At 38.5% G+C, this 25,353-nt stretch overlaps 3 protein-coding genes and 1 pseudogene across 5 annotated transcripts in view; 3 read left to right on the top strand and 1 right to left on the bottom strand.

Annotated features, from left to right (window-relative positions):
- The first annotated feature begins 1,517 nt into the window (after positions 1-1,517).
- LOC146307426 (lipocalin-like) lies at positions 1,518-3,589 on the top strand (annotated as a pseudogene). Its single transcript, XR_014772765.1, has 6 exons — positions 1,518-1,716; positions 1,897-2,032; positions 2,125-2,192; positions 2,965-3,090; positions 3,188-3,286; positions 3,380-3,589. The product of XR_014772765.1 is annotated as a lipocalin-like (transcript).
- A 2,079-nt stretch (positions 3,590-5,668) lies between these two features.
- c8g (complement component 8, gamma polypeptide) lies at positions 5,669-11,442 on the top strand. The gene is made up of 7 exons (XM_084747769.1): positions 5,669-5,984; positions 7,241-7,386; positions 8,738-8,808; positions 8,970-9,074; positions 9,237-9,341; positions 9,949-9,984; positions 11,220-11,442. Exons 1-7 carry the CDS (start codon positions 5,808-5,810, stop codon positions 11,237-11,239), a joined length of 660 nt encoding a protein of 219 aa, XP_084603895.1. The 5' UTR covers positions 5,669-5,807; the 3' UTR covers positions 11,240-11,442.
- Positions 11,443-13,431: 1,989 nt separating this feature from the next.
- On the top strand, positions 13,432-15,065 carry LOC146307424 (lipocalin-like). Its single transcript, XM_084747770.1, has 6 exons — positions 13,432-13,593; positions 13,774-13,913; positions 13,999-14,078; positions 14,248-14,361; positions 14,462-14,563; positions 14,655-15,065. Exons 1-6 carry the CDS (start codon positions 13,498-13,500, stop codon positions 14,672-14,674), a joined length of 552 nt encoding a protein of 183 aa, XP_084603896.1. The 5' UTR covers positions 13,432-13,497; the 3' UTR covers positions 14,675-15,065.
- Positions 15,066-19,044: 3,979 nt separating this feature from the next.
- cntnap2a (contactin associated protein 2a) overlaps positions 19,045-25,353 on the bottom strand; it is a 421,874-nt gene continuing 415,565 nt past the window's right edge. For both annotated transcript variants that reach the window (XM_084710438.1, XM_084710437.1), the window contains 3 exons: positions 24,252-24,536; positions 22,177-22,248; positions 19,045-21,171 (listed from right to left, as the gene is read on the bottom strand). In XM_084710438.1, coding sequence (XP_084566564.1) covers positions 20,972-21,171; positions 22,177-22,248; positions 24,252-24,536 — 557 coding nt within the window. In that variant the 3' untranslated portion in view covers positions 19,045-20,971. The remainder of the gene's footprint in view (positions 21,172-22,176; positions 22,249-24,251; positions 24,537-25,353) is intronic.

Here is a 25,353-nt window from a genome sequence, read left to right as displayed (position 1 = left end):
ATGCATGCTTTTGGGGGTGTGTGTGAGGACACAAAGAGGGGGGAGGGGTGGGGGCTGGAGATAATGTAGCCCAGATGTGGAGCCCAAAAGGGGTTGAAAGAGTTTAGTTACAAAACTGGGTTACAAATGTGCTTCCTAACACTGCCCCTAGCTCCACCCATCACTTTGGTGTGCGAGTGTGTTTCTGTGTGTGTGTTTGTTACATAACCAGCTGATTGCAAGTCGGTGCCTGTCTTGTCTCTTAACAAAGGCAGCTCTGATGAGTCCATCAATGCATTTTCAAAAATGAAGAATTCACAGTCAATCAGCACATTTTACTTTCTCAACACAGTGATGCATTCTGGGGTATTATTTTCTACATGAAACAGATTTATGAATTTATTGCTTTAACCAATAATATCAAACAATGTCTAAACAAGATGATACAGTTCAAACTCTTATTCCTCAGTGTATTGTTACAAAACTGAAAGGAGTGAAAAGTCTGTTTCTCTAATTTCTGTTGAATTTCTTGTGTGTCAGAAAGTTTTATGAAACTATTAACACTAAAAACAAACTGCCAAGAACAATCCAATCATTGTATGCAACACTGGCAGAGCTTTTTATGAGAAATAGTAAACTTTTTTCTCCCTGGAGTTCTTAAAACTCACTCCCTCAACACTGTTGACAAAGCAGTTTGGTTCAAATTAATGCATATTTAGTACAATTGGTTTATTTTATCCAAAAACCTCTAATATTCATCTTAAATAAGTGTTATAGGCTCGTAGGCTAGGATGCACCAACAAGGATTAATTCTTTAAATCTGATTAAAGTTATGCTGAACGACTGGTTCACTAGTTTAAAATTAAGACAGATCAAATGTATACGTCTCAGATTAACTCTAAACAAAGATTAAATTTAATTCTGCTGCACCAAAACATTAACATTTACATTAGTCTAATTTGGTTAAGGAAGCATTTCCATACCGATTAAACTTAAATTTTGCTTTGTATCACTAAACCTGGATTTACTAAAATGAGATTGGTTTTTAACTGTGTAACAGAGCTCTACTTAACTTTAAATCTGGATTTACTCGTTTTAAACATATTTCTGCTTAACTCTGATTACAACTAATTTTAGATTTGATTAATCTTTGTTGGTGCAGCCCAGTGACAGAGTTGGTTCGAGGTCTTTTTCAAGGATGCTAAAATGTCTCTGGTCTCTTGTATTATCTTGTGTATGTGGTGTGCTTTCATATGCCGTGTGGAGGAGAACTTTGCACTCTTACCAAACAGCTGTTTTGATAATCCAGGCATGTAAGAGCATTTGTGACAGAGGGAGGGAGAAGAGAAGAGGTGTTAAAAGAACCCTATTATGTACCCACTCTCCCTTTTCTCCTCTCTTCACCTCCCCCTCCTCCATCCACACGTGCCAGTTGTGTAACGGCTGTGATTTGTATGCCTGGTGGGTGAAGGCCAAAAAGAGCTTTTGTAATACAGAAGGGAGGGAGCAGGAGACAGAATGAGGAGGGGATGGAGAGCAGGACTCTGTGGGATATAAGGAGCCTCTACTTGCTTGTTCTTCCTCACCTCATCCTGAAACTTCACTCACTGCTGGAGAAGGCCAGAACACAAAGGAGAAGCCATGAGGAGCACACTGCTGAGGATGCTGGCTGCACTGATGTGCTCGCTGGCTGCTTACGCCGAGGTCACGCCTGTGGCAGATTTTGACCTGCAGAAGGTAAGAAAGAGCATAAGTCTTACAACTGCAAACTGACATTTCAAAGTAAGCAGGGAAAAGAGAAAACGTGCTATAGTATGCTTTAGTACATGCTCATGGAGCAAACCTTACTTTAAGAATAATTTATATGGAAGACTGGGTGCCCTCTCACCTTTTATGTCCCACCTTCTGTCCATTTAGATGGCGGGCAAGTGGTACATGGTTGGCTTTGCCATGATCAGTGGTTTGTGAACCACAAGGCTGGCATGAAGATGGGCACTGCCATGTTGGTGCCAACTGCTGTAGGAGACCTCGACCTCTCTTACGCCAACCTGAAGTGAGTGATTCATATCTAATTATACTGTCAAATCAAAACCTCCTGAGCAGCAAATGATAAATTAATCTGGTGATTTTACTTCTCTCTTTTAGCACTGACGGTACCTGCTGGAGAATGACTCACCTTGCTACGAAACCAGACACCCCTGGGCGGTTCACCTCACCACAGCCAGGGTGAGTAGAGCACGCACGAAAGCCACGTTTCCACCGAAAGTACCCAGAATGTTTAGTTCTAGGCACAAATGAAAGGTTTCTTCAACCAATCATGGTCTAAATACCTGCAAAGATTTGGCAAATGAGTCCGTTGATGCATGAAAAAATAATGTCTGTTTTAATATATTTTCACGCAAGACAACAACGACACCCACGACAACATCGGCCCATCTGTCATAATCTTTCTTTTGTAACTAATAATGATTTATTGAGATAATTAACTTCTGTTTTTTAGATGAACTTGAAACTTTGAATTTGAGAAACAAAAAAATAATCTTTTTCAAAAATTGCTGAATAAAAGAGTGAAAACAGAACAGAATAAGTGAAAGGGAATAGTGGATAGTAATTTAATATTTTAATTTTCAAGTACCAAAATAATGACAAGTCAGATTCATAACTCCCCGAGTTCTAGTGGAGGCAGTAGCCTGGAAATGGAGCTTTCATTTTTTTATTTACAGCTTAATAAACAAACTGCAACTGCAACCCGACCAATCAGAAATGTAAATGCAAGCTCTACCCACTCAGTTCCTGTACTTTTAGAAAGTACTACCCCACAAGCAGGAATTTTTTTGTAGGGTAAAATAATGCCCCCAGAGAATTAAGACCCTGGCCCATATGGCTCCTTTAGAGGTTCCTGGTCCCAGGGAAATTTGCTGTGGTGGAAACACAGCAAAAGCCAAAAACACAAGGATCAACAGCCTGACCTGACCTGTTCATTTCTTCTTTCATCAGTGTGGAACAATGACAATAACATGCGCATTGCTGACGTTGTGTACGATGACTACGCTCTGGTCCACACTATCAAGACAAAGGATGGAGTGTCTGAGGTTCTCAACAAGCTTTACAGTAAGTCTGGATCAGTCACGCAGCAGCAGCCATTGCTGCACGTTGAACTGAATTTAGGATTCGTTGCAGGTTGAAGTAACATATTGTGTGATTGCAGGGCGTACGCCTGAGGTCAGCGAACACCTGCAGAAGTTCATCAATTTCTCCCTGCAGACTGGCATCAACTCAGACAACATTGTCATCTTGCCTTCAAATGGTATGTCATTAACACTTTAACATAAATGAATTTTAACTGTTTCTTAAAATGGTTCAGACCTTTGCTTACTGGCCTCCTCATGTGTTGTTCCAGCTGAGTGTCCCGATGCCTGAAGAGTTCCCTGCCATCCCGCATCCTTCATCTCCTGCTCTCTGAAGTCCCAGGCTTACATCTCAGAAGAGTCTTATTTTTTACCCCTCGCTGTGACGTTCACAAAGCTGCACCTAAGTCAAAGAAACACAATCATCTTACACTGATCCCCACTGCGTACACACCTTATTCAAATCATCAGTTCGTTATCAGGCTTCGGGCTTCATGACGAGCTGATCATCTGAATCAGGTGTGTTGGAGCAGGGAAACATCTAAAACATGCAGGGCAGTGAGTTCTGAGGACCAGGATAGTGGAAACACTGAAAATGTTGTAGAGTTTGAAAAAAGTATTAAATGAACGTTTGTGATTACTGCAAAATTATTTTGAGCTAATGACAAGTGTATGAGAACACATGGTGGAAACCATGAACAACAACAAAAAAAATATGTTCCAGATTAAAATCTTAACGAGTATATGCAATTTTGGTTTACATTCATTACAACCTCTGATGGTTAAATGAAACTTCATAAAGGATGATTTTTACACATTTTAGAGAGTCAAAAATGCCCTTAGTTGAAGACAAAACTGTCACACTTTTTTCTTCTAATATATATTGTGTAGCTGTTGATATGGTTGTGATCTTTTGCATACAAGGACAAATAAAGACGGAATAAATTGCACAAAATGCCGTTTTTCTTAACCACGTCTTAAAGAAGCTGTCCCATCCCACCACAAGGGGGCAGCCTATCAGCTGTCAGATATCAGTCAGAACTTCACATTACATTAGACTGGCCATCATACAAGTATAAAGTTTAAAATGAATACACAAAATAAGCTGTCAATAAAACTTGAATTTGTTTTAAAAATTGAGTGGATTAAAAATTGAGTCATTATTGTTATTGGAATTTCTCTCATCATCTCTCAGACAGAGTGCAAACCCTAATGCTCAAATTAAAAAAACAAAACATGGATCTATATGAATCACGAGGATGTCATGTTTTTCAAAAAGGCAATGAGCTGCACTTCTTGATTTCTTTCTTTTTCATGGCATTCTGACTTTATTAAGAGGCTGTGACATGTAGCTGTCGGTCCCGTGTCAGATTCAAAGGCCTGATGTCATGATTATTACATGATATAAGGCCCAAGATGTACCATGAATGTGTTTTACATCCTGTCTGACATGTGCCTCATGATGCTGTGTGTGTCTGAAGACGTCTATGAGTCAACATGAAAGTGATGCATAGAAAAAGTCAGGCATTAAAGATCAAACACTCTTTACTGAACTCAATAGAACTGAAACCAAACAGAGGCTAAATATGACTCTGGGACAGGCTGGCCAGCATTCAAAGAGGCTCATGGGACATGGGAATGGGATGAAAGCCACGCCTTTCCTTTCAGAATTTCATACTTGAAACTTTCTTAATCACTTTTCTATTTTTGGTTGGCTTTCGTCTTTGTGTGTCTTTTTGTTACAGTGCAACGCCCACCTGGGTCATGTGTTTGAAGATGGCTATATAGATTAACCCACCACCCAACTACGTGACACCTGGGCTCAGAGTTCATCTACCACAATAACCCACACTGCCACCTCAATATACTCGATATGGACCACCTTAACTAATGGCTCCTACAGATGGAAATGGACTTACTGCAGTTCAGTAAACTGAAAGACTGTGAATTGAGTTCAGAAACTTTGGATATATATACTGGAAAGAAGTCTACAAATCTGCTGATCATACATTACATGATTCACACAAACCCAGACTGTAGACCATCAGCTTCTTCAGACACCTCAGTCACTTCATGAAAAGGCACTTTTCAAACAAGTTTGGTTGATTTATTTATTTTTTTAAACATTTTCTAATTTTCCTTTAGTTACAAAAATTATGTTTTACTTGTCTTCGTGTCTGAAAAATGTCAAAATACACTGGACCTGAATTAAAAAGATCATTTTTTTCTGTAGAGTTTGCAAAACACTGGAAGTTATGACATGGCTGCTTTGTGTGTTTTTCTGTCCTGTGCTACATTTGCGGATCAAACTGACTTATCTGTGTTAAGAATTATGCAAACTTGACTGATACTTTTTCAATAAATACAGATTTTGTTTGTTCTTCAAGCAAACTTTCTTGTTCTCGTGTTGTTTAAAGTCAGTAATTAATGAGAATTTATGGCTTCCCCCTGTGGTTTAGATACACAGAGCACATTTCTGCCAGTAAACCAAGTTAATATTTAACTCAACAGGTCATCCTCTGTTTGTCTCATGCCCCCTGTCTGTTTATACATTTCTTCTGTGTTTTGTGATTGAGCAGCTGATAGCTACAGACAGAGACAGAGAGGACAGAAAACCTAACGCAGAGGTAAGAGTAAAAGAAGAGTAACAACATAGGAACCTGAAAAATCCTTTAGGAGAGGGAGACTGACTCTTGAAGGATGGCTGGAATATGGCGTTGCATGGTGGTAGTGGTGGCGCTGATGTGTCTATGGGATTCCACGGACGCTGTAGGGGGGGCTGTGAGTCGGCCACGACCCCAAAGACGACCTCCTAAAAAGCCAAAGGTTCAACCAATTGACCTGACGACACCTGCACAGAACATAGACCTACAGCGGGTAAGAAACTGGAGGAAGAGGCAGTGTTACAGGTCACATACAGTACGGTCTATATTTTTTAATTTGTGCATTGTTTCCGTTATGTCTACATCTGTGCATTATGTGTTATTTAAAAGTTAAAGACCTTTGCTTTTCATCCAGGGTTTCTAATTGGTGCCTTTAAATCAAGCTACTGAACTAAAAAGTTAACATCTGTCCACTTAACAATGACAATGCTGGGAAAGGATTCATGGAAAAAAGAAAATACATTGAAAAGAGAGAAGGGCTCAGTTTCATAAATCAGAGAAAGGGCTGTTTCCAGGCAGTGGAGTGCAGCTGCAGCCTGATGACACCACAGTAAATACTTCCCTGTACCGTTACCTGACCTTTGCACTGATCAGTTCAGTTCTGCCTCTCGCTTGTTTGCACCATAATGTCCCAATAACACAAACAAATGTGATTGTACAATAATCAATGGATACCATGACACTTCATCTCAACTGAATAGACAAAAAGAGCTATTATTGCTTTGAGGAGAACATACAGGCGGCTAAGTTTGTTTTTTTACACATGTATTGACTAATGCAGACTGAATAATTATGAAAGGATACTAAAACAGCTGAGATTTAAATGCTACTTCAGGAGGCTGGTCACTTGGCAAACTTCTATAAAAAGTATCCATGCTAAAAAGAGAAATGTTTCAGCAAACAGGCTAACATGTCAGTTTGTTTGGTTATTGATTAGTGTGCGGGCTGGCAGTGTGGATGTTCTTGTGTAATTGTGTCACTATGATGTTTTGGGCAATGAGGGGGAATTTCAGTGAAACAGAGTGTGATCAGAACAAACTAGAGCAGGACATCTGAAGCAGATGTATCCCTGTGAAAGTCTCACATGTTGCAATAAATATCCACACTGAGTTAATTTGATTCTGGTACAATCGACCTTTTTCACAGCAGCCATTTTGACATGAAGCAGTATTTTAAACACAGGTGTTACCAGTTACAATAATTAGGGTTTTCTTCCATTCATGTCAAACAGAATCAGGGTGCTGCTTTTGTGCAATGTTGACTGTGATTTAATCAATGATCAGTGACAACACCAGTGTTTACCTACTATGGCTGCATGAGAAAAGGTCGTAGAACAACTCTAAAACAAAATTTGTATATGTCCGTCTACATAAAATAAATTAATTGAACCGCTCCCCCCATTTGCCAATATTCCACCTTGCTTATTCTTCCTGTCTCTATGACACCTGATCCTGCTTGTATGTATTACAGATGACAGGAATATGGTATCTGCTCAACACTGCCTCCAAATGTTCTTACCTGATAAAACATGGAACCAAAGTGGAGCCCACCGTCATGAACATCACACGTTCCCCTGACTCTGACCAAACACTATCTGTTAGCACTAAAACACGACAGTAAGTACCACCGTCTGCATGTCCAAGCTCTTAGTTTATTTTTATTAATTATAATTATTTTGTTTTCAATTCAGTTTAGTTTCCAAAGTGGGTTTGGTTGTTTCAGTTCAGTATTTACTATTTAAAAAGGTTTAGATCTAAATATTTTTTTTAGTCTCAGTATTAGTTTTAGTTGTTTTATTATTATAATATGGAGCTTATTTGTTAGGGGCAAGATTTATGAAGTTAAGAATAAGTATTACAATACAAACACTCATGTGTGAATGCAACTGACTCACAGTCTTGTGAACATAATGCACAACTATCTCCTCATGCTTGTGTTCGAGTTAGTTTGATCTTTTCTCAAGTGTAGTCTTTATTTTTTTATTTCAATTCAAATGTTTTTCCATACCTAGTTTTAACCTTGAAGCACAAACTGTCAGTGTAGCTCACCAGTTCAGTACCTTGATTTATCAGCAGAGGGGGCAAATATGCCACGCTGACTTCATGCTCCAGCCACATGTGTTTGATTTTATTTGTGTATCCTCGAAAACAGGAAGGCGGAGGCAGAACAGTTAAATCCATCAGCTTTCCCTCATCGTTTGAAATATTTCAGATCACCCTGACCTGGCTTTTGTAGAAATACATGGAATGCAACAAACAAAAACTGAAAAAATGTGTTTTATTGTTTTTATGGAACATTTTGTGATATCTCTTGTTTTGATTTGAAGGTTATAAATCCTGTCTGGCCCAAGCAGAGGAAAACAATTTTTCTGGTACTTTTTTTCATAAGAAATTAGGGAGCTGGTTCAATCTGAGGCCAGAGGTTAGATTATGAAACACAGTATATAATCCAACACGGTTTCCAATTTTTCCAGGAAACTGTGAACACATAAGAGTCTTAAACAAGCCCAATCTACTTTAGAGAAAGAAAGAATTTAGCCCTACATATTGTCTCAGATTAAACAGCTGCAGTGCATGAGGATTTTCACACATATCAAAGGAGCAATACATAAGAATTTTAGCTCAAACATTCATTCAGTTAACTAAAATTATCAACTGAATGTGAAGAAATACATTTCTATATATTGTGATGCAGATATCTACTGAAGTTAGTAACCTGCCGGCCCGTCCTTTCTAGTTATGCTTCTTTGTGCCTAATTTGTTGTATGAAATGTCTCTCAGAATAAACAAAATAAACCTGAAAACCTCCTTGTGATGGTCCAAAGCTCCTGTATTAGAACTATTAAAACTAAATCTGACTTTCAGTTGTCATGAGGGTGAGTAGACGATGACTGTCTTCATTTTTGAGTGAACTGTCCCTTTAATCAAATGTCTGACCTGGCAAAAAACTCTTTCCTTGTCTCCATAGCAACCATCAGTGCTGGGAGATATTACAGGTTTATCATCTGTCACCAACCCCAGGCAAGCTAACACTAAAAGGTCAGTGCCTTTTTATACATGGTTGATCATTTACTCAGCTACATTGTAAATGAGGTCTCGACCTCAATGTATTTCTGAGTTTAAATAAAGGTTGAATGAATGACTTTATAGTGTGGTGCAGCATCCCTTTAGTGTAACCGTGCTCTCTGTTGTTTCCACAGGAGTTCGTCCTGAGCTCAACACTGAGATAGTGATAGGGGAGACAGACTACAACTATGTTATCATGTACTACCAGAAACTGGGCAAGATCACCCTGAAACTCTATGGTGGGTTCCTCATCCATGTGACGTTTGCTTTGATATTTTGGATGTAAAATGCAGGTGGTAGTTCTGATGATCTTGTTTTACTCTGGTAATTGAGACTGCTGATTAAAATGCCTTTGTAATGTCATGATGTTTTTTTTTTTTTTGTGTGTGTTCTGTGCGCAGGGAGATCTGTAGACGACCTGCCAGAGCCACTGTTATCCAAATTTGAGCAGCTTGCTGAAAAGCAAAATCTGGGACTGGCATACCTCTTTCCCTTCCCCACCTACAGTACGTCCATGTCCACCCGAATAATAAAATAAAATTAACTTAACCATAATAATAAATGTAAGGGAGAAGTCACCAGACTATCTTTAACATATTTTCAAAAGTAGTTTGGAATATATTGTGCTACTTTTCAAACTAAAGTTTCATTAAAAAAAAAAATACAATGCAAGAAATAAATGATTTGTTGTGAGTAGGAAAAAAGTTAATGTCAGAGCTGCCTTAAATTTTTTTAAAATAAGTTTTTTTTTTAAATTTAGTTTTACTAACACACAACAAATCATCATTGAAGTTTTCTTCAAACTACAAAAAGCAGGATGTCAGGAGAGTTTTAAACCTTAAACAATACATGCTAGGAGATCTCTAAATATGCTGATCATGTGTTTTCAGAAGCTTAATCTAACGATTAAACTCTGTACAGTACATTCATTCAAGTCATTATTTCAAGCCAAAAGACTAACTTTAAATAACTTGAATACATAAAACCTTTGGGTGTATTGCATTAAAATGTAACACAATACTACGACTGTACTAAATGATTTCTCAGAAACTACACATATACACCTGTGTTCTCAGCTGCCTTTAATAACTGTTAGTTTTTCCCCTCCTCTAGGTCACTGTGGTGCTGTGGACCAGGATCATGTAATCAGTAAGTTGTGAGAAAAACAGGGAGCTTTGAAAGAAGGAAAAGTGTGACAATTCCAAGACTAAAATATAAAGACATGGGACAGAGTCACATGGAACAAGGTTTTTTTTGGACTCCCTAAAGAAAAAATCAAATGATTTTCAGTTATTTGGCTGTCAGTGCAGCTTGCAGGCTTATAGTATATAGAGTATTTTCACAGTTCATTGCACATTGCAGTACATTTAGAAACCTGTCCATGTTCTGTACTGCTACAGATATATTTCATATATTTCTTCCTGTGAAAAGGTTTGCTGCTTCAGTGCATTATGTGTCGATCATCATTTTACCTTCACAGCTGCAGTTTGTGTGTGTGTCAGTGACTGAATGCACTTTCATTTTTTGCTAAATGACAAAATATGTATTCTCCCTCTTTATTACTTTATATTATGTATACAAATTATCTGTGAATATTAAGCGGTTTGTTTCTGCAATGCAGTAATTGTATCTGAATTAAGTTATTCAAATGTGATAAATAATGGCATTAATAAGATATATTTTGCTGCTGTTAGATATAACTTATTATCAATGGGCCTGCTATTCTGTCCTACACTGACAAAAAGCAATAAACTCACAGAAGCTAAAGTTGAGAAAAAGGGGGGGTTGAAGTTTTCAAGATGACTGGGAAAACTGTATTATTTACCACAAAAAAAATTTATGTAAATCTTTGAAAAAACACAAGGGAATACAAGGAAGTGGAAAACAACAAACAGAAATGATTCTTTCAGCTTTCCATCTCATACCTGTTTTGAAAAGAATAATACTAATAATAATTCTCAGACTAAAGAATGTACAAGAAAAAAATGAAGACAGGAATATATTGAATAGTTGTGTAACCAGGGCACTTATTGCCTGTTTATAAGAGTATGATTTGGGATAAGGAATTCATTAAACATCCCTGCAAAGACTTGCTTTTGGTCAAAGGATGGAAAACATGACTTTAGTGGTGGAGAGTTTTACCTGTCACAAGAGAAAGAGCAAGAAAGGGATTGGTTGAGAGCAGCTCTAAGGAAACCAATGACCTGCTGCCTTTACCCCCAGACAGTTTTCACATTTACCCCTTAGGCTGTGCATGTGTTGGATTCAACTTGTATAACAATCAGTTATCTAAACTTTGTCAACAAGTTATCCAACCTCCACAACCTGATTAAAACAGCAGTACGGCTACCATGTAATTTAATCTGTCACTCTTTGTTATACAGACTGCGTCCCCACATGCTGAAGAGGCAGAGCTGTGCAGCGGACAGATCCTGCATTGAAGTGTTGAGCAGTCCTCCTGCAAATATCTGAATTTTGTATAATTTGAAGATGTGGATATCAGCAAGAAAGTTGTTGAGAGACTGTATCAAAGTCATAAAACTGTGAAAATGTAAACTTAAAATGATACAAGGTACAAGTAAATAAAATAAAACACAGTAAAAGGTACTGTAAAATGTTTTAGTGTTTTTTTTTTAATAAAGTGGCCCTTATCTGCTATTGCCCACTTGTGTGTGAGATACCACTCTCCTGTTTAGTGTATTATTATCCTATCTTTTTATTCTAAGATTTTACAGAGTGTGTCTGTATGCATGCTTTTGGGGGTGTGTGTGAGGACACAAAAAGGGGGGGAAGGGTGGGGGCTGGAGATAATGTAGCCCAGATGTGGAGCCCAAAAGGGGTTGAAAGAGTTTAGTTACAAAACTGGGTTACAAATGTGCTTCCTAACACTGCCCCTAGCTCCACCCATCACTTTGGTGTGCGAGTGTGTTTCTGTGTGTGTGTTTGTTACATAACCAGCTGATTGCAAGTCGGTGCCTGTCTTGTCTCTTAACAAAGGCAGCTCTGATGAGTCCATCAATGCATTTTCAAAAATGAAGAATTCACAGTCAATCAGCACATTATACTTTCTCAACACAGTGATGCATTCTGGGGTATTATTTTCTACATGAAGCAGAGATTTATGAATTTATTGCTTTAACCAATAATATCAAACAATGTTTAAACAAGATGATACAGTTCAAACTCTTATTCCTCAGTGTATTGTTACAAAACTGAAAGGAGTGAAAAGTCTGTTTCTCTAATTTCTGTTGAATTTCTTGTGTGTCAGAAAGTTTTATGAAACTATTAACACTAAAAACAAACTGCCAAGAACAATCCAATCATTGTATGCAACACTGGCAGAGCTTTTTATGAGAAATAGTAAACTTTTTTCTCCCTGGAGTTCTTAAAACTCACTCCCTCAACACTGTTGACAAAGCAGTTTGGTTCAAATGAATGCATATTTAGTACAATTGGTTTATTTTATCCAAAAACCTCTAATATTCATCTTAAATAAGTGGAGTTTATAGGCTCATAGGCTAGGATGCACCAACAAGGATTAATTCTTTAAATCTGATTAAAGTTACACTGAACGACTAGTTCACTAGTTTAAAATTAAGACAGATCAAATGTAAACGTGCCCTTAAACCCTCAGATTAACTCTAAACCAAGATTAAATTTAATTCTGCTGCACCAAAACATTAAACTCCAATCTGTGCTGCCTTTTTTCCAAAAAGACAGACTGAAACAATTAAGATGCGTCTCCTCTTTCTTTCACTCCAGTTGATAATTTGCCAAAAAGTTTTTCTTTCTCAAAGGAGGAGAAATTAGAGCTCCTCTGTAGGCTAACTTTTTAGCTAACTAGGAAACAATGCAACATTAAAAAAAAATCAGTTTGTTAAAGAGCACAGAGCAGCCCAAAGTTAATGGTCCCCCCTTTCATACTTACTAGGTTCTGACAGCACTCAAATATATTATTTTATTTACATTAGTCTTATTTGGTTAAGGAAGCATTTCCATACTGATTAAATTTAAATTTTGCTTTGTATCACCAAACCTGGATTTACTAAATTGAGATTGGTTTTTAACTGTGTAACAGAGCTCTACTTAACTTTAAATCTGGATTTACTTGTTTTAAACCAATTTCTGCTTAACTCTGATTACAACTAATTTAAGATTTAATTAATCTTTGTTGGTGCAGCCCAGTGACAGAGTTGGTTCGAGGTCTTTTTCAAGGATGCTAAAATGTCTCTGGTCTCTTGTATTATCTTGTGTATGTGGTGTGCTTTCATATGCCGTGTGGAGGAGAACTTTGCACTCTTACCAAACAGCTGTTTTGATAATCCAGGCATGTAAGAGCATTTGTGACAGAGGGAGGGAGAAGAGAAGAGGTGTTAAAAGAACCCTATTATGTACCCACTCTCCCTTTTCTCCTCTCTTCACCTCCCCCTCCTCCATCCACACGTGCCAGTTGTGTAACGGCTGTGATTTGTATGCCTGGTGGGTGAAGGCCAAAAAGAGTTTTTGTAATGCAGAAGGGAGGGAGGAGGAGACAGAATGAGGAGGAGGGGATGGAGAGCAGGACTCTGTGGGATATAAGGAGCCTCTACTTGCTTGTTCTTCCTCACCTCATCCTGAAACTTCACTCACTGCTGGAGAAGGCCAGAACACAAAGGAGAAGCCATGAGGAGCACACTGCTGAGGATGCTGGCTGCACTGATGTGCTCGCTGGCTGCTTACGCCGATGTCACGCCTGTAGCAGATTTTGACCTGCAGAAGGTAAGAAAGAGCATAAGTCTTACAACTGCAAACTGACATTTCAAAGTAAGCAGGGAAAAGAGAAAACATGCTATAGTATGCTTTAGTACATGCTCATGGAGCAAACCTTACTTTAAGAATAATTTATATGGAAGACTGGGTGCCCTCTCACCTTTTATGTCCCACTTTCTGTCCATTTAGATGGCGGGCAAGTGGTACATGGTTGGCTTTGCCACTAATGCTCAGTGGTTTGTGAACCACAAGGCTGGCATGAAGATGGGCACTGCCATGTTGGTGCCAACTGCTGTAGGAGACCTCGACCTCTCTTACGCCAACCTGAAGTGAGTGATTCATATCTAATTTTACTGTCAAATCAAAACCTCCTGAGCGACAAATGATAAATTAGATTTTACTTCCCTGTTTTAGCACTGACGGTACCTGCTGGAGAATGACTCACCTTGCTAAGAAAACAGACACCCCTGGGCGGTTCACCTTCCGTAGCCAGGGTGAGTAGAGCACGCACGAAAGCCACATTTCACCAAAAGTACCAAGAATGTTTATTCTGTCCCCAGGTTCCTTGTCAATGGGGAAATTTCATGCAGTGGAAACACAGCAAAAGACACAAATATAAGGATCAACAGCCTGACCTGACCTGTTCATTTCTTCTTTCATCAGTGTGGAACAATGACAATGACATGCGCATTGTTGACGTTGTGTACGATGACTACGCTCTGGTCCACACTATCAAGACAAAGGATGGAGTGTCTGAGGTTCTCAACAAGCTTTACAGTAAGTCTGGATCAGTCACGCAGCAGCAGCCATTGCTGCATGTTGAATTGGTGAATTTAGGATTTGGTGCAGGTTGAAGTAACACATTGTGTGATTGCAGGGCGTACGCCTGAGGTCAGCGAAGACCTGCAGCAGAAGTTCATCAATTTCTCCCTGCAGACTGGCATCAACTCAGAAAACATTGTCATCTTGCCTTCAAATGGTATGTCATTAACATTAACATTAATGAATGTTAACTGTTTCTGAAAACGGTTCAGACCTTTGCTTACTGGCCTCCTCGTGTGTTGTTCCAGCTGAGTGTCCCGATGCCTGAAGAACTCCCTGCCATCCCGCATCCTTCATCTCCTGCTCTCTGAAGTCCCAGGCTTACATCTCAGAAGAGTCTTATTTTTTACCCCTCGCTGTGACGTTCACAAAGCTGCACCTAAGTCAAAGAAACGCAATCATTTTACACCAATCCCCGCTGCGTACCAAAGAAGACCAATCCTGATCCTAATTCAGACCTCATTTGCTTCAACTTGTGCATTAACTGTGGCATCAGAGTGGAACATCAAAGGGCTGATAATGAGACAAAGGGAATGAATTCAAGAGACTGTGAAAGCTATCAGCTTACCTTTTGTACAAGTGTGTCTTTTGTAACTGCTGATTTTCTTTTGTAGTGTTTTATCTTTTGTTGAAATAAGCCAATAAAAATAATAAATACATTTTTCAGTGTTCTGAGTGATTTCTTATGATAAAAACAGGTCAAAGTCAGATCAATACTGCAAAATATGTCACATACTGGCCCCTGTTGGTTGAACAGGCATAAAATTAGATCAGTGGTAATAATACATTATAAGAGTGCATATTATTTGTCAGACGGTTCAGGGTTGAGGTCTGCAATGTGTGGCTTTGGAAAAAAATTATACAGAGATGAATAACATTTATTTTTTGACATTTTAGTTGCATCATTGTTGTTGCCAAACTGTACATGTTTTGTTTAGGTAAGTAACTTTTCTTCTTTGGATAAAATTAAATCTCTGAATTGTATTTAAAAAAATATAATTGAATAAATTCATATAAGTTAAAGTGAGTGATGGTTAAAACTAATCTTTTCAATCCAAATCATTACATTTTCATCCCTCAAAATAATAAATCAGGTTCACAGTTCACTGTGACTAATTTTTGATTTCTGAAATGTAGGCCAGCAAAACCTTCAGTTCATTTTAAAGCTCAACAGTTCAAGTTGGACTAAAAACTCATGTCTCTCAACAACTGTTGAAGTACACTGACTTGAAATGGTGAGTTGTCTCAACAGTTTTTTACAGTGTCAATTGATTCTTACATTCTCCAACTGTATAAATATGTAGCCTCAACATAAATATGGCTCAGTGCATTTTGCTCTAAATTTTGGCAATGGCTAGTCTTCCTGAGTCTCCATAACCTATGGATCCCCCTGGAAATGAGAAAATAATGTCAGCTTCTTTAATTACCTGGGGATAGGGTTGGTCTTTGTCTTCTCATCTTACAGTAAATTATTTTTATTTTTTATATGAAAAAAAGTTTACAGGTCTTGTAGAGTACTTCTGAATATGTCATTAAAAAAAAACGCCTGTTAGGTCGAGGAAAGCAGGTTTAAAATGTAAAATTTCTGGCTGTGTGGAGTCAGAAAGAAGTAAGTTATCCAGACCTCCATAATCCGCTCCTTATCTCTGCTTTAGCTTCGTGCTCGTACAATCTCTCTGACCTCACCGTCCTCTAGCATTATGAGTAATGTATGAGCCAGGTTTTGATAAAAAAAAATAAATAAGACTATATGGAATAAAAAGACGATAAACTGGCGTAGTGATGAAAATGAATGCAATCTCAAATGCTATTAGAGTAACTTACTTTTTTTAAGCAGGGCAGGTCACAGACAAGTACACAGTTGACCACTGAGCAGCCAATTATGCTAATTAAGATCCTCTTGGATTTAGTGTTGCAAAGCTTTTCCACTGAGCCAACACGCACAACTGCAGCGCATTAATCAGTAAAATTAGTAACACCTGTGTTTAGCCCCGGCTACAATGTGACGTCACAATGACCACTGTGAAAGGTGTCTGTGAAGGTCTATTCCTGTCCTGAACCTACCAGAGTTAAATGAAGTTTGTTGTCTCCTCTCTGCTCTCCGTCTTCCCAGTTCTTCATGTGTAGTTTTATTCATTAAATTGTGTATTTTTTTTTTTAAGATACGTACGTCATACGAAGTGTTTTTTCAACTATGGACACTTTTAAGTCCCAGCGAAATTTTTTGATTTATCTAAACATTTCTCATATGAGGTTTAATGAATATATACAGAGTGTTATTTAACATCTTGGCAAAAATAATTAGTAAATAATTTGATTTAATAATATTACTGAAGCATTTAAGAAGCATTTTACGGGTGCAGACACCACTTCTGTTCTGGTGTAGACAATTTCAACTAATGGTAACTTAAGTATTTTTAACCTAGAGCATATTTTCCCATATTTTAGTGTCTAAGTGACTAAATGGAAGAACAGTTTTGGATTTATCGTAAGTATTTATTGGTCAGTATATACAGGGGGATTCAAAGGTTGATGAAAATACATATGAATGTCTTAGAAGTTTGTAGATTTAAAAATAAATCTAAATAATAAAATATTGAATGAACGTTTGTCATTACTGCAAAATTATTTTGAGCTAATGACAAATGTATGAGAACAAATGGTGGAAACCATGAAAAACAAACAAACAAACAAAAAAAAAACAAAAAAAAAAAAAACATGTTCCAGATTAAAATCTTAACGAGTATATGCAATTTTGGTTTACATTCATTACAGCCTCTGATGGTTAAAATGAAACTTCATAAAGGATGTTTTTTACACATTTTAGAGAGTCAAAAATGCCCTTAGTTGAAGACAAAACTGTCACACTTTTTTCTTCTAATATATATTGTGTAGCTGTTGATATGGTTGTGATCTGTTGCATACAAGGACAAATAAAGACGGAATAAATTGCACAAAATGCCGTTTTTCTTAACCACATCTTAAAGAAGCTGTCCCATCCCACCACAAGGGGGCAGCCTATCAGCTGTCAGATATCAGTCAGAACTTCACATTACATTAGACTGGCCATCATACAAGTATAAAGTTTAAAATGAATACACAAAATAAGCTGTCAATAAAACTTGAATTTGTTTTAAAAATTGAGTGGATTAAAAGTTGAGTCAATATTGTTATTGGAATTTCTCTCATCATCTCTCAGAGTGCAAACCCTAATCCTCAAATTAAAAAAACAAAACATGGATCTACATGAACCACGAGGATGTCATGTTTTTCAAAAAGGCAATGAGCTGCACTTCTTGATTTCTTTCTTTTTCATGGCATTCTGACTTTATTAAGAGGCTGTGACATGTAGCTGTCGGTCCCGTGTCAGATTCAAAGGCCTGATGTCATGATTATTACATGATATAAGGCCCAAGATGTACCATGAATGTGTTTTACATCCTGTCTGACATGTGCCTCATGATGCTGTGTGTGTCTGAAGACGTCTATGAGTCAACATGAAAGTGATGCATAGAAAAAGTCAGGCATTAAAGATCAAACACTCTTTATTGAACTCAATAGAACTGAAAGCAAAACAGATGGGTTATGGTTTAGTCTGTTGGACCTGATAATCCATTACCATCGTTGTTATCTGCAAATCACATATCAAGGGGTGTGTGTGTGTGTGTGTGTGTTTATGTATAGTTTGATTAATATAATTATTAAAATAAAAGAAAGTCACTCGTTTGCCTTCATGGGTGTGAGGTGTGGACAGAGGAAGTCTTCTTTGAGGCCACAGTAGAAGGCAGGCTGAGTTCTCCAGCTGTCCTAATGTCTCTGATAATGTGATCTACTCAACCATGAGGCGACAATGATGTACAAAATCATTCATGTAACAGGGTGACATGGCAGCACCAAACAGACACACAAAAAAGCAATTTCACGACAAAAGTTGGCAGCTGGTTTCAACCGGAACACATTACTCTATAAATGCTATGGTAAGGTAAACATATCCAACAATGAAAGGAAAAACAACACGGTGAGAAAATATACATTGTACATCTTTTGAATGCATGTTGGACAACGGTGGCACTGTTAGAGTGAAGCTCAATTCAGTGTTGACAAAGCAGCCACCTCCTCATTCTGAACACGTTCTTGTATCTGAATGAACAACCTTGACTCGTGCTCTATCAAACACGCAGGTTTGCATGTGTATGTGCACCACAGGGCGTGGGTGTGAATTTGTGTACTGTATAGCGTGCAGCTGCTCCTGCTGCATAAGAGCCTATGAAGCAATGCTTGAAAAAGTCAGACTTTCAAGCTATGATTGGGATTTATTGGTAACTGAACACAGCACCATTCAAATCGGGAAACACAGAAACTTGTGAAAACTCTAATTACTGAGAATTCATGCAGCAGCAGTCGAGTTTTGTAAATCCCAACTCCAAAATAGTTATGTAAAATGTCAATTAAAAGCAATGCAATGATTTGCAAATCTTTTGACTTATATTCAGGTGAATACAGTACAAAGACAAGATATTTATTGTTGAAACTGATAAACTTTATTGCTTTTTTCAAATATACACTCATTCTGCCTGCAACATGTTCCAAAAAACGTTGTGACAGCAGCAAAAAAAAAAAAAGACTGGAAGAGTGGAATGCTCAAAAAAGCACCTGTTTGGAACATACCATAGGTAAATGGGTTAATTGGTAACCGGTAATAGTATCATGGTTGGCTATGAAATGAGCATCCTTGAAAGGCTCAGTAATTCACAAGCATGGACTTCGTGAAAAACTGCATGGGCAAATAATCCAACAGTGTGAGAACAATGTGATGTGAAGGCGTCATTAATGCTGAAAGGTACATGCAACTTTTGGAGCAACATGCGCTACCATCCAGACGATGACTTTTTCAGAGACGTCCTTACTTATTTCAGCAACTCCAGACCTGTTCAAAACATCAAAATTAGTGTCTTCAGTTCCCAAACACATACTAAGTGTTGTTAAAAGAAAAGGTGATGTAACGTTGTTAAACGTGCCCCATACCCAATTTTTCAGAACATGTTGCAGGTACCAAATTCAGGATGAGTGTATATATATACAAAAACAACAGAGTTAATCAGTTCGATCACATCTTGTTCTGCAAATCATTGCATTCTAGTTTAATTTGGGTTTTCCACAATGTCCCAACTTTTTTGGAATTGGGGTGTGTAGTAAGTTTGTGTTAAGTAGTCCAGGACAAGGCGACATGGCTCAACACCTTGAAGGCACAATGGATTAGTTAGCCAATTATCATCTTAACCTCTCCCAGATCTTGAACAAATATTAGGTGTCATTGTTTTGTTTTATGCTGCTTCGTTTAGTGCATCAGTACAACTCATTAAGTGTCAGGCAAGTTGTTTGATCTCATCTGTGTGACTGTCCTAACTGCCCCTCCAGTACTCTTTTTGTCCAATATAACAAATCCTGTTAATCTGACCTACACATATACTCACAGGTGCATGCACACACTGTAAACTCACAGCCTAATGTCAGTCTGAGATGTAAAAATACTGAGAAAACTCCAACATACTCAACTCAAACATAATGCAAAAATCTGAGCCGATCGGGAAATTACATAAGACTTGTGTGTTTGGCAAAGAAACAAACCGAATCCTCAAGTATGAATGAGTAAAGGCTGGCGGTTTCACCCATTCCAAATGAAAAGAAAGCTGCCGTGCTGAGCTGAACCAATCATGGAGTGTCATGATTTCCCATCATGCTCTGAGAAACCCCTCTCTGCACTTCCCGCCAGAGAAGAATGTCCCATACAATCGAATGTCATAAGATTTTAACATAAAACTCTATATTTAATACATATATAATGTCATGAACAGATGTATGATATCATTGTAATATAGATCTGAAAGTTCTCATTAGTGTTTACTGTATGTATTGGTCTCTGAATAAAATCTTTTGAGAAAAAGAAACAAACATAACACAAAATCTTGTATTTACAAAGTGACTTTTGGCATCCATATTCAACTCTATATTACCACAGTATAGGTGGCATGTCTTTTGACTGATATGAGTGCTGACAGACTGGTGCAACTGCAGCCTGTTAAATTAAAAAAAAGGGTTTGGCATGTTGATTTGATCATTTTTGATATAAGATTTTTGTTAAAAAATAAAATCAAAATGCAACAGAGACTGGCAATAAATCTGTGCTATCACACACGACCCAGTAAGTATAATTATTTGTCATATACAGTATTCAAAGGACTCCTGAAAACTCCCAAGCACGATACAAAGAAGGACAAGCCGGTTAGTATATACATGTACAGTCTTTACTGCTGCTCCGATGCATTTACTGTCCCTCTTCTCTGTCTAATACTCTGGATATATAAAAAAAAAACAACAAAAACAAACAAACAAAAAGATTTTTGTACATGTCTTTCCCATATCTTCTCTGGGAGATTATTGTCTTATTGAATGACCTTTCCTTCATCTATTCCGTGATTGGTCATTGAATTAAATCTCCTCCATCTCTGTGGCAACGGGTGGTCTGACAAATCACTTCCTTCTCTCAAAGTCCCGTCATTGGCTATTAGATGAACCACTCCTTCTTTGATTCGTCAATGGTTTCTGGGTTGTCGGTGCCGATGATGGCCGTGTCCGCTGACTCCCCGGCGGACTCCCCGCTGCCCTTGGCCTCGTTGGTGTGGTAGGTGCCTTTGTGGCGGAACATGTAACGGATCAGGAACACCAGAGTACATAAAATGGTGAAGATCACCACCGCAATGATACCTGCAGAAGAGACGCACATCATGTACATAAAAGCAAGCCTTTTAAATCACTGCTACTACTTGCTTACTTCGACCAACTATCCAACTTTGGTGCAATATTTCAGTGTAGAGTTGAAACAATTAGTGGACTGACAGAAAATACATCTGATTAATAATTTTTCAGCCAAAGACAGCTACCTCCTGCACATGATACTTCCTCTTCAGAGTTTATCTGGAAACTGTCAGTTCTTAGCCTGCTGCCTGCTGTGCACTGCCTTAATAGGGGCGGCTACAGAATATAGCAATCACTTTTCTATAATGTGTACTAAAAGAAATGACTAGTTAGTGAAATCAAGGTCTTGTTGCCAACGGTTTGGACATTTTTAACCTCACATCCACAGTGAATCCATTTGGAACAAACTGATACACAGACATGTTGATCAGTTCCCAAATAATAATGAGCAACTTCAGCCAGAAAAAATATTTGTTTTCCCAAATTACATATTTGGATTCTCTGCATCCCCAGTGGACACGTGTCATCCATCGTTATTTGCATGTTGGTTCAGACAAAAATAACCGATTTGAATATGTCACTTTTGGTTCTGTTGAATTTGAGCGAGCATTTTAATTATTTTCTGACAAATACAATGAATTGATAAGAAAACAACAGGCAGATTAATTGTTCTTGTGATCTACTGTTGCAGTTGCGGCGCTTAGCTTTTCAGTATTTATTAAGTGGTTATTCTGGGAAAAAACACAACTTCACAACAATGACGTGATTGATATGCATAGCCTTTTTACAATCTATGCTGAAATACTTTTTTTATTTTAAAGTATAGCATTATAGAGAAACAGTAAAAGTGGAGAGAGAGGGGTTGATGACACATGACACCCATGACATTTAGCATGGCAGCTTACGATCACGTATTAAAGAATTAAATGGGATTTATTATTTTGAGCATGTAATAAAAGTTCACCTCTTAATACTGCAAATGTTAAGAGAATGTACTTTTTTTTTTTTTTTTACCTCCAATGATAGCTGAGTCTCTGTTGACTCCATCAGGAATCACTCTCTCCTCATTGAAGGGGAACTCTGCATCTGAGTACAGCAAGAAGAGAGACACATTCACACCAAACACTCACACATAAATAGACTAAAAGAATGTCTAAGATAATTTATATTCATTCTAGTACTATAAATAAGTTGAATAGCTACACTATACTGGCTTGTGCAAATGAAAATACCAAACCGATGGATAAAGTACATTTCAAGGTCAGGAAAATACGTGTCACAGTCCTGCTTGCAGCAAAAACAGAGCCCCTGGCTGTTTTCAGCAGTAAAAAGCCGCATGAAATAATTTCAAGCACAACTTGTGCTAAATTATAACAACAAATATTTCCTTTTTCAACACTGAAGCAAAAACAGAACATGGTCATGTACACTGCAATTTGTGCTTAGTTTCTTCCACACTGGCTCCCGCTTCACTGCATGTGTCAACAGGATGGATACAGCAGTGCTAAGCATCCTTGGGGGACGACTATTGGAGTTTGATGAATGTGTTGCTGTATTGTTTCGTGTATTTCATTACAGATCCATGACAGGTTAAGAGGTTAATAACAGCTGCTGATTCTGCCTGTCCACTATAATTCTCTGTCAGCAGCAATCATCTAATTGCTCTGATTCTCCCTGAAGGGACAGAAGTGCAGGGCAATTCAGAAATGCGGAGGAAGTAAAAGGAGAACAATGATATTGTTGAGATCTCCTGTTGAGATAGTTTGCAAAATTTGTCCATATTATCTGTTCACACATAAAGACAAGTGTGAAAACATGGCTAAAACTGCAGACATATATCATCAAACCTTACAGCAGCACACAACAAGCTGCATACATGAACACACTCCCACGGCTTCGCTCTGCAATGAGCTGTCAGCTATTTCTGCTGCTGACTGCACAGATCTCCAGGGAAGTAAAGAGCATGAGTAAGAAGAAGAAGAGGAGGCTGAGAAGTGAGAAATGGGTGAAAACAAGAGGCAACGGAGGGGAGGAGAGCAATCAGATTCATTATAGTCTGGTCTGGATGTCCTTGGGCAAAATGTCAAGCATTCATCATATATGAAAAGATAAGCGATAAAGACAGACTGCAGAGAGGAGATGGCCAATAAAGAAAAAACTTAACGGGGAGTTAGGAAGATGGGAAAAAATCAATGAGAATCAAAATCAATGAAAAGACAGACAATGATCATCGAGGGGTTGAGGGAGGGCTGGATGAATTATAGATTAGGTCTATCTATAGACAACGTAAAGCAGAATAAATCCTATTCCTTTGTGAGGAAGTATGGTGGAGGGCTGACTGTGAGTTTGGACCTGGAGTCCAGATCAATGGACTTGATTGATCTCCAATAGCTCAACATTCCCAAAGGCACTTTTGGCACCAAAGCATGAGGAAAACGGCTGCATCCACATTCTGAAACACTACACACTGGTGTGGAATGCAACATTAGACACAAGAGTAGTTGGGTAGTAACAAATTACATGTAACTGGCTGGTTCCATTAAGAACCCTTTTCATTCAAAGAGCCCATTTTGGAGGACAGAGTTCTTCATGGATTGTTGAAAGCACGGGTGTTTTACCAACACTGACTGTTAAAATCTGTCTCATCTGTAGAAAACAAAATTATGTTATTCCTAGAACACACAGGGGTTATATGTGAAGCTCTTAAACATAGTTTTAGATCTCCCTGGGTTCTACATAAAACCCTTGGAACATATAACGGTTCTCGGTAGAACTGTACATGGAGGGTTCTCGGTAGAACCCTCTTGGTAGGTGGAAAGTTTCTAAATAAAACCCCAGGAGAGGGTTCTGGATGGAAACACTTAACCATAGAGGGGTTCTCTGTAGAACCTCTTATAGGGGATTCTGGGTGGAACCTTTCACAGATGATTCTAGGTATAACTGTTTATTTTGGGTTCGAAGAAACCAATGTGGTTCTAGTCAGCACTTTTATTTCTAAGAGCAGAAACACTTTTTATTTTCAGTTACTGTAGGAATTATTCTTATTACTCATTAAATTACTTCTTAAGGATTTTTAGAGGAATCCTTACCTGTGTTGTCCAGACGCCAGGGATCTGTTGCAGCAGACATTGGTGGGATGGTAAGAGGTGACGCCCCGCAGTTGGACTCCACCAGTTTGCCCTGGTAAGACACCGGCGAGGTGGCTGCAGGTTGTCTGTCTGGCTGAGCGGCTGTGGGTGTGGCCTGAGCCTGCGCGGTGCTTCTCAGTGCAGATTTGAGGGGGGCAACTCCGTTGAACTGTACCCGCGACAGACACCCGACGAAGCCTGGGGTGTTGTAACGCTCGATGAGGACAGGGTCTATGTGTCCAGTTTCTGTATGGAGACACGGAGTTGGAGAGAAGAAAAAGAGGTCACTGGAGAGTTTTAAAAAAGGGGTAGGCAGCTTATTTTTGGCATCATTGGCCACCTTTAAGCATAATTTAAGACAAGAAAACTAGTTTTTTGCTCCAGGAGACTCATCCCCAAAGCATCATCTGACAACTGGGGAATGAGACTCAACAATCAACTGTCCTTTTCCAGATTTGCTGACTGCACCTTTAATGGACTCATCTTGTTATTGTTTACTGAGACTGTCAAACCAGTCTAATGTGATGTTAACTTATATGGAACCATGCCCAAGCATTTAATTGATATTGGGAGAATGTGGGCAGACAGCGAAAGCAAGAAGCAAGCACTGACCACAGCAGTTTTAAAAGAGAAAGCATCAGCACTGATTATCCTAAACTCTCACACAAAATCAGGAACAGACACACAACACACTCCCATGAACACTCTGTGTGAGAACACACTCACAAACTGAGCCTACACTCAAACTCTAGTATGCACAAATTTTGCTGATGCAAAGACACAGTGTTGGTTTACCAATACTCTGCAAGTCCAAAACACCCAGTGAGAATATGAATCTAGACAAATGAGGAGGAGGAGGAGGAGGAGGAGGGAGAGAGCAGAGGAGGAGCATACACTGACATTGACCTTTAATGTCAAATTAGAGGATGAATAATGAATTTACAACCCCTCTGCTCGCACAGTCTCTCTTTGTCTCAGTTCATTCTCCTAGTCGCACAATGCCTTTGTAGCACAGAGCATGGATTTTGTGTGTTTCTGAAGCAGAAAGGAATGTGTGCGTGTG

Source organism: Lutjanus erythropterus, chromosome 21 (assembly GCF_056507025.1).
Source record: "Lutjanus erythropterus isolate fLutEry1 chromosome 21, fLutEry1.hap2, whole genome shotgun sequence".
Classification (NCBI taxonomy): Eukaryota; Metazoa; Chordata; class Actinopteri; order Lutjaniformes; family Lutjanidae; genus Lutjanus; species Lutjanus erythropterus.
The sequence above is the reverse complement of the archived record's forward strand: the minus strand, read 5'-3'. Positions and strand labels throughout refer to the sequence as shown.

Coding starts and splice junctions, on each gene's coding strand:
- c8g (XM_084747769.1), top strand. CDS start 5,808: ATGGCTGGAATATGGCGTTGCATGGTGGTAGTGGTGGCGCTGATGTGT. Junction 5,985..7,240: donor AGAACATAGACCTACAGCGG/GTAAGAAACTGG, acceptor TATGTATTACAG/ATGACAGGAATATGGTATCT. Junction 9,985..11,219: donor GGACCAGGATCATGTAATCA/GTAAGTTGTGAG, acceptor TTTGTTATACAG/ACTGCGTCCCCACATGCTGA.
- LOC146307424 (XM_084747770.1), top strand. CDS start 13,498: ATGAGGAGCACACTGCTGAGGATGCTGGCTGCACTGATGTGCTCGCTG. Junction 14,079..14,247: donor GTTCACCTTCCGTAGCCAGG/GTGAGTAGAGCA, acceptor TTCTTTCATCAG/TGTGGAACAATGACAATGAC. Junction 14,564..14,654: donor TGTCATCTTGCCTTCAAATG/GTATGTCATTAA, acceptor GTGTTGTTCCAG/CTGAGTGTCCCGATGCCTGA.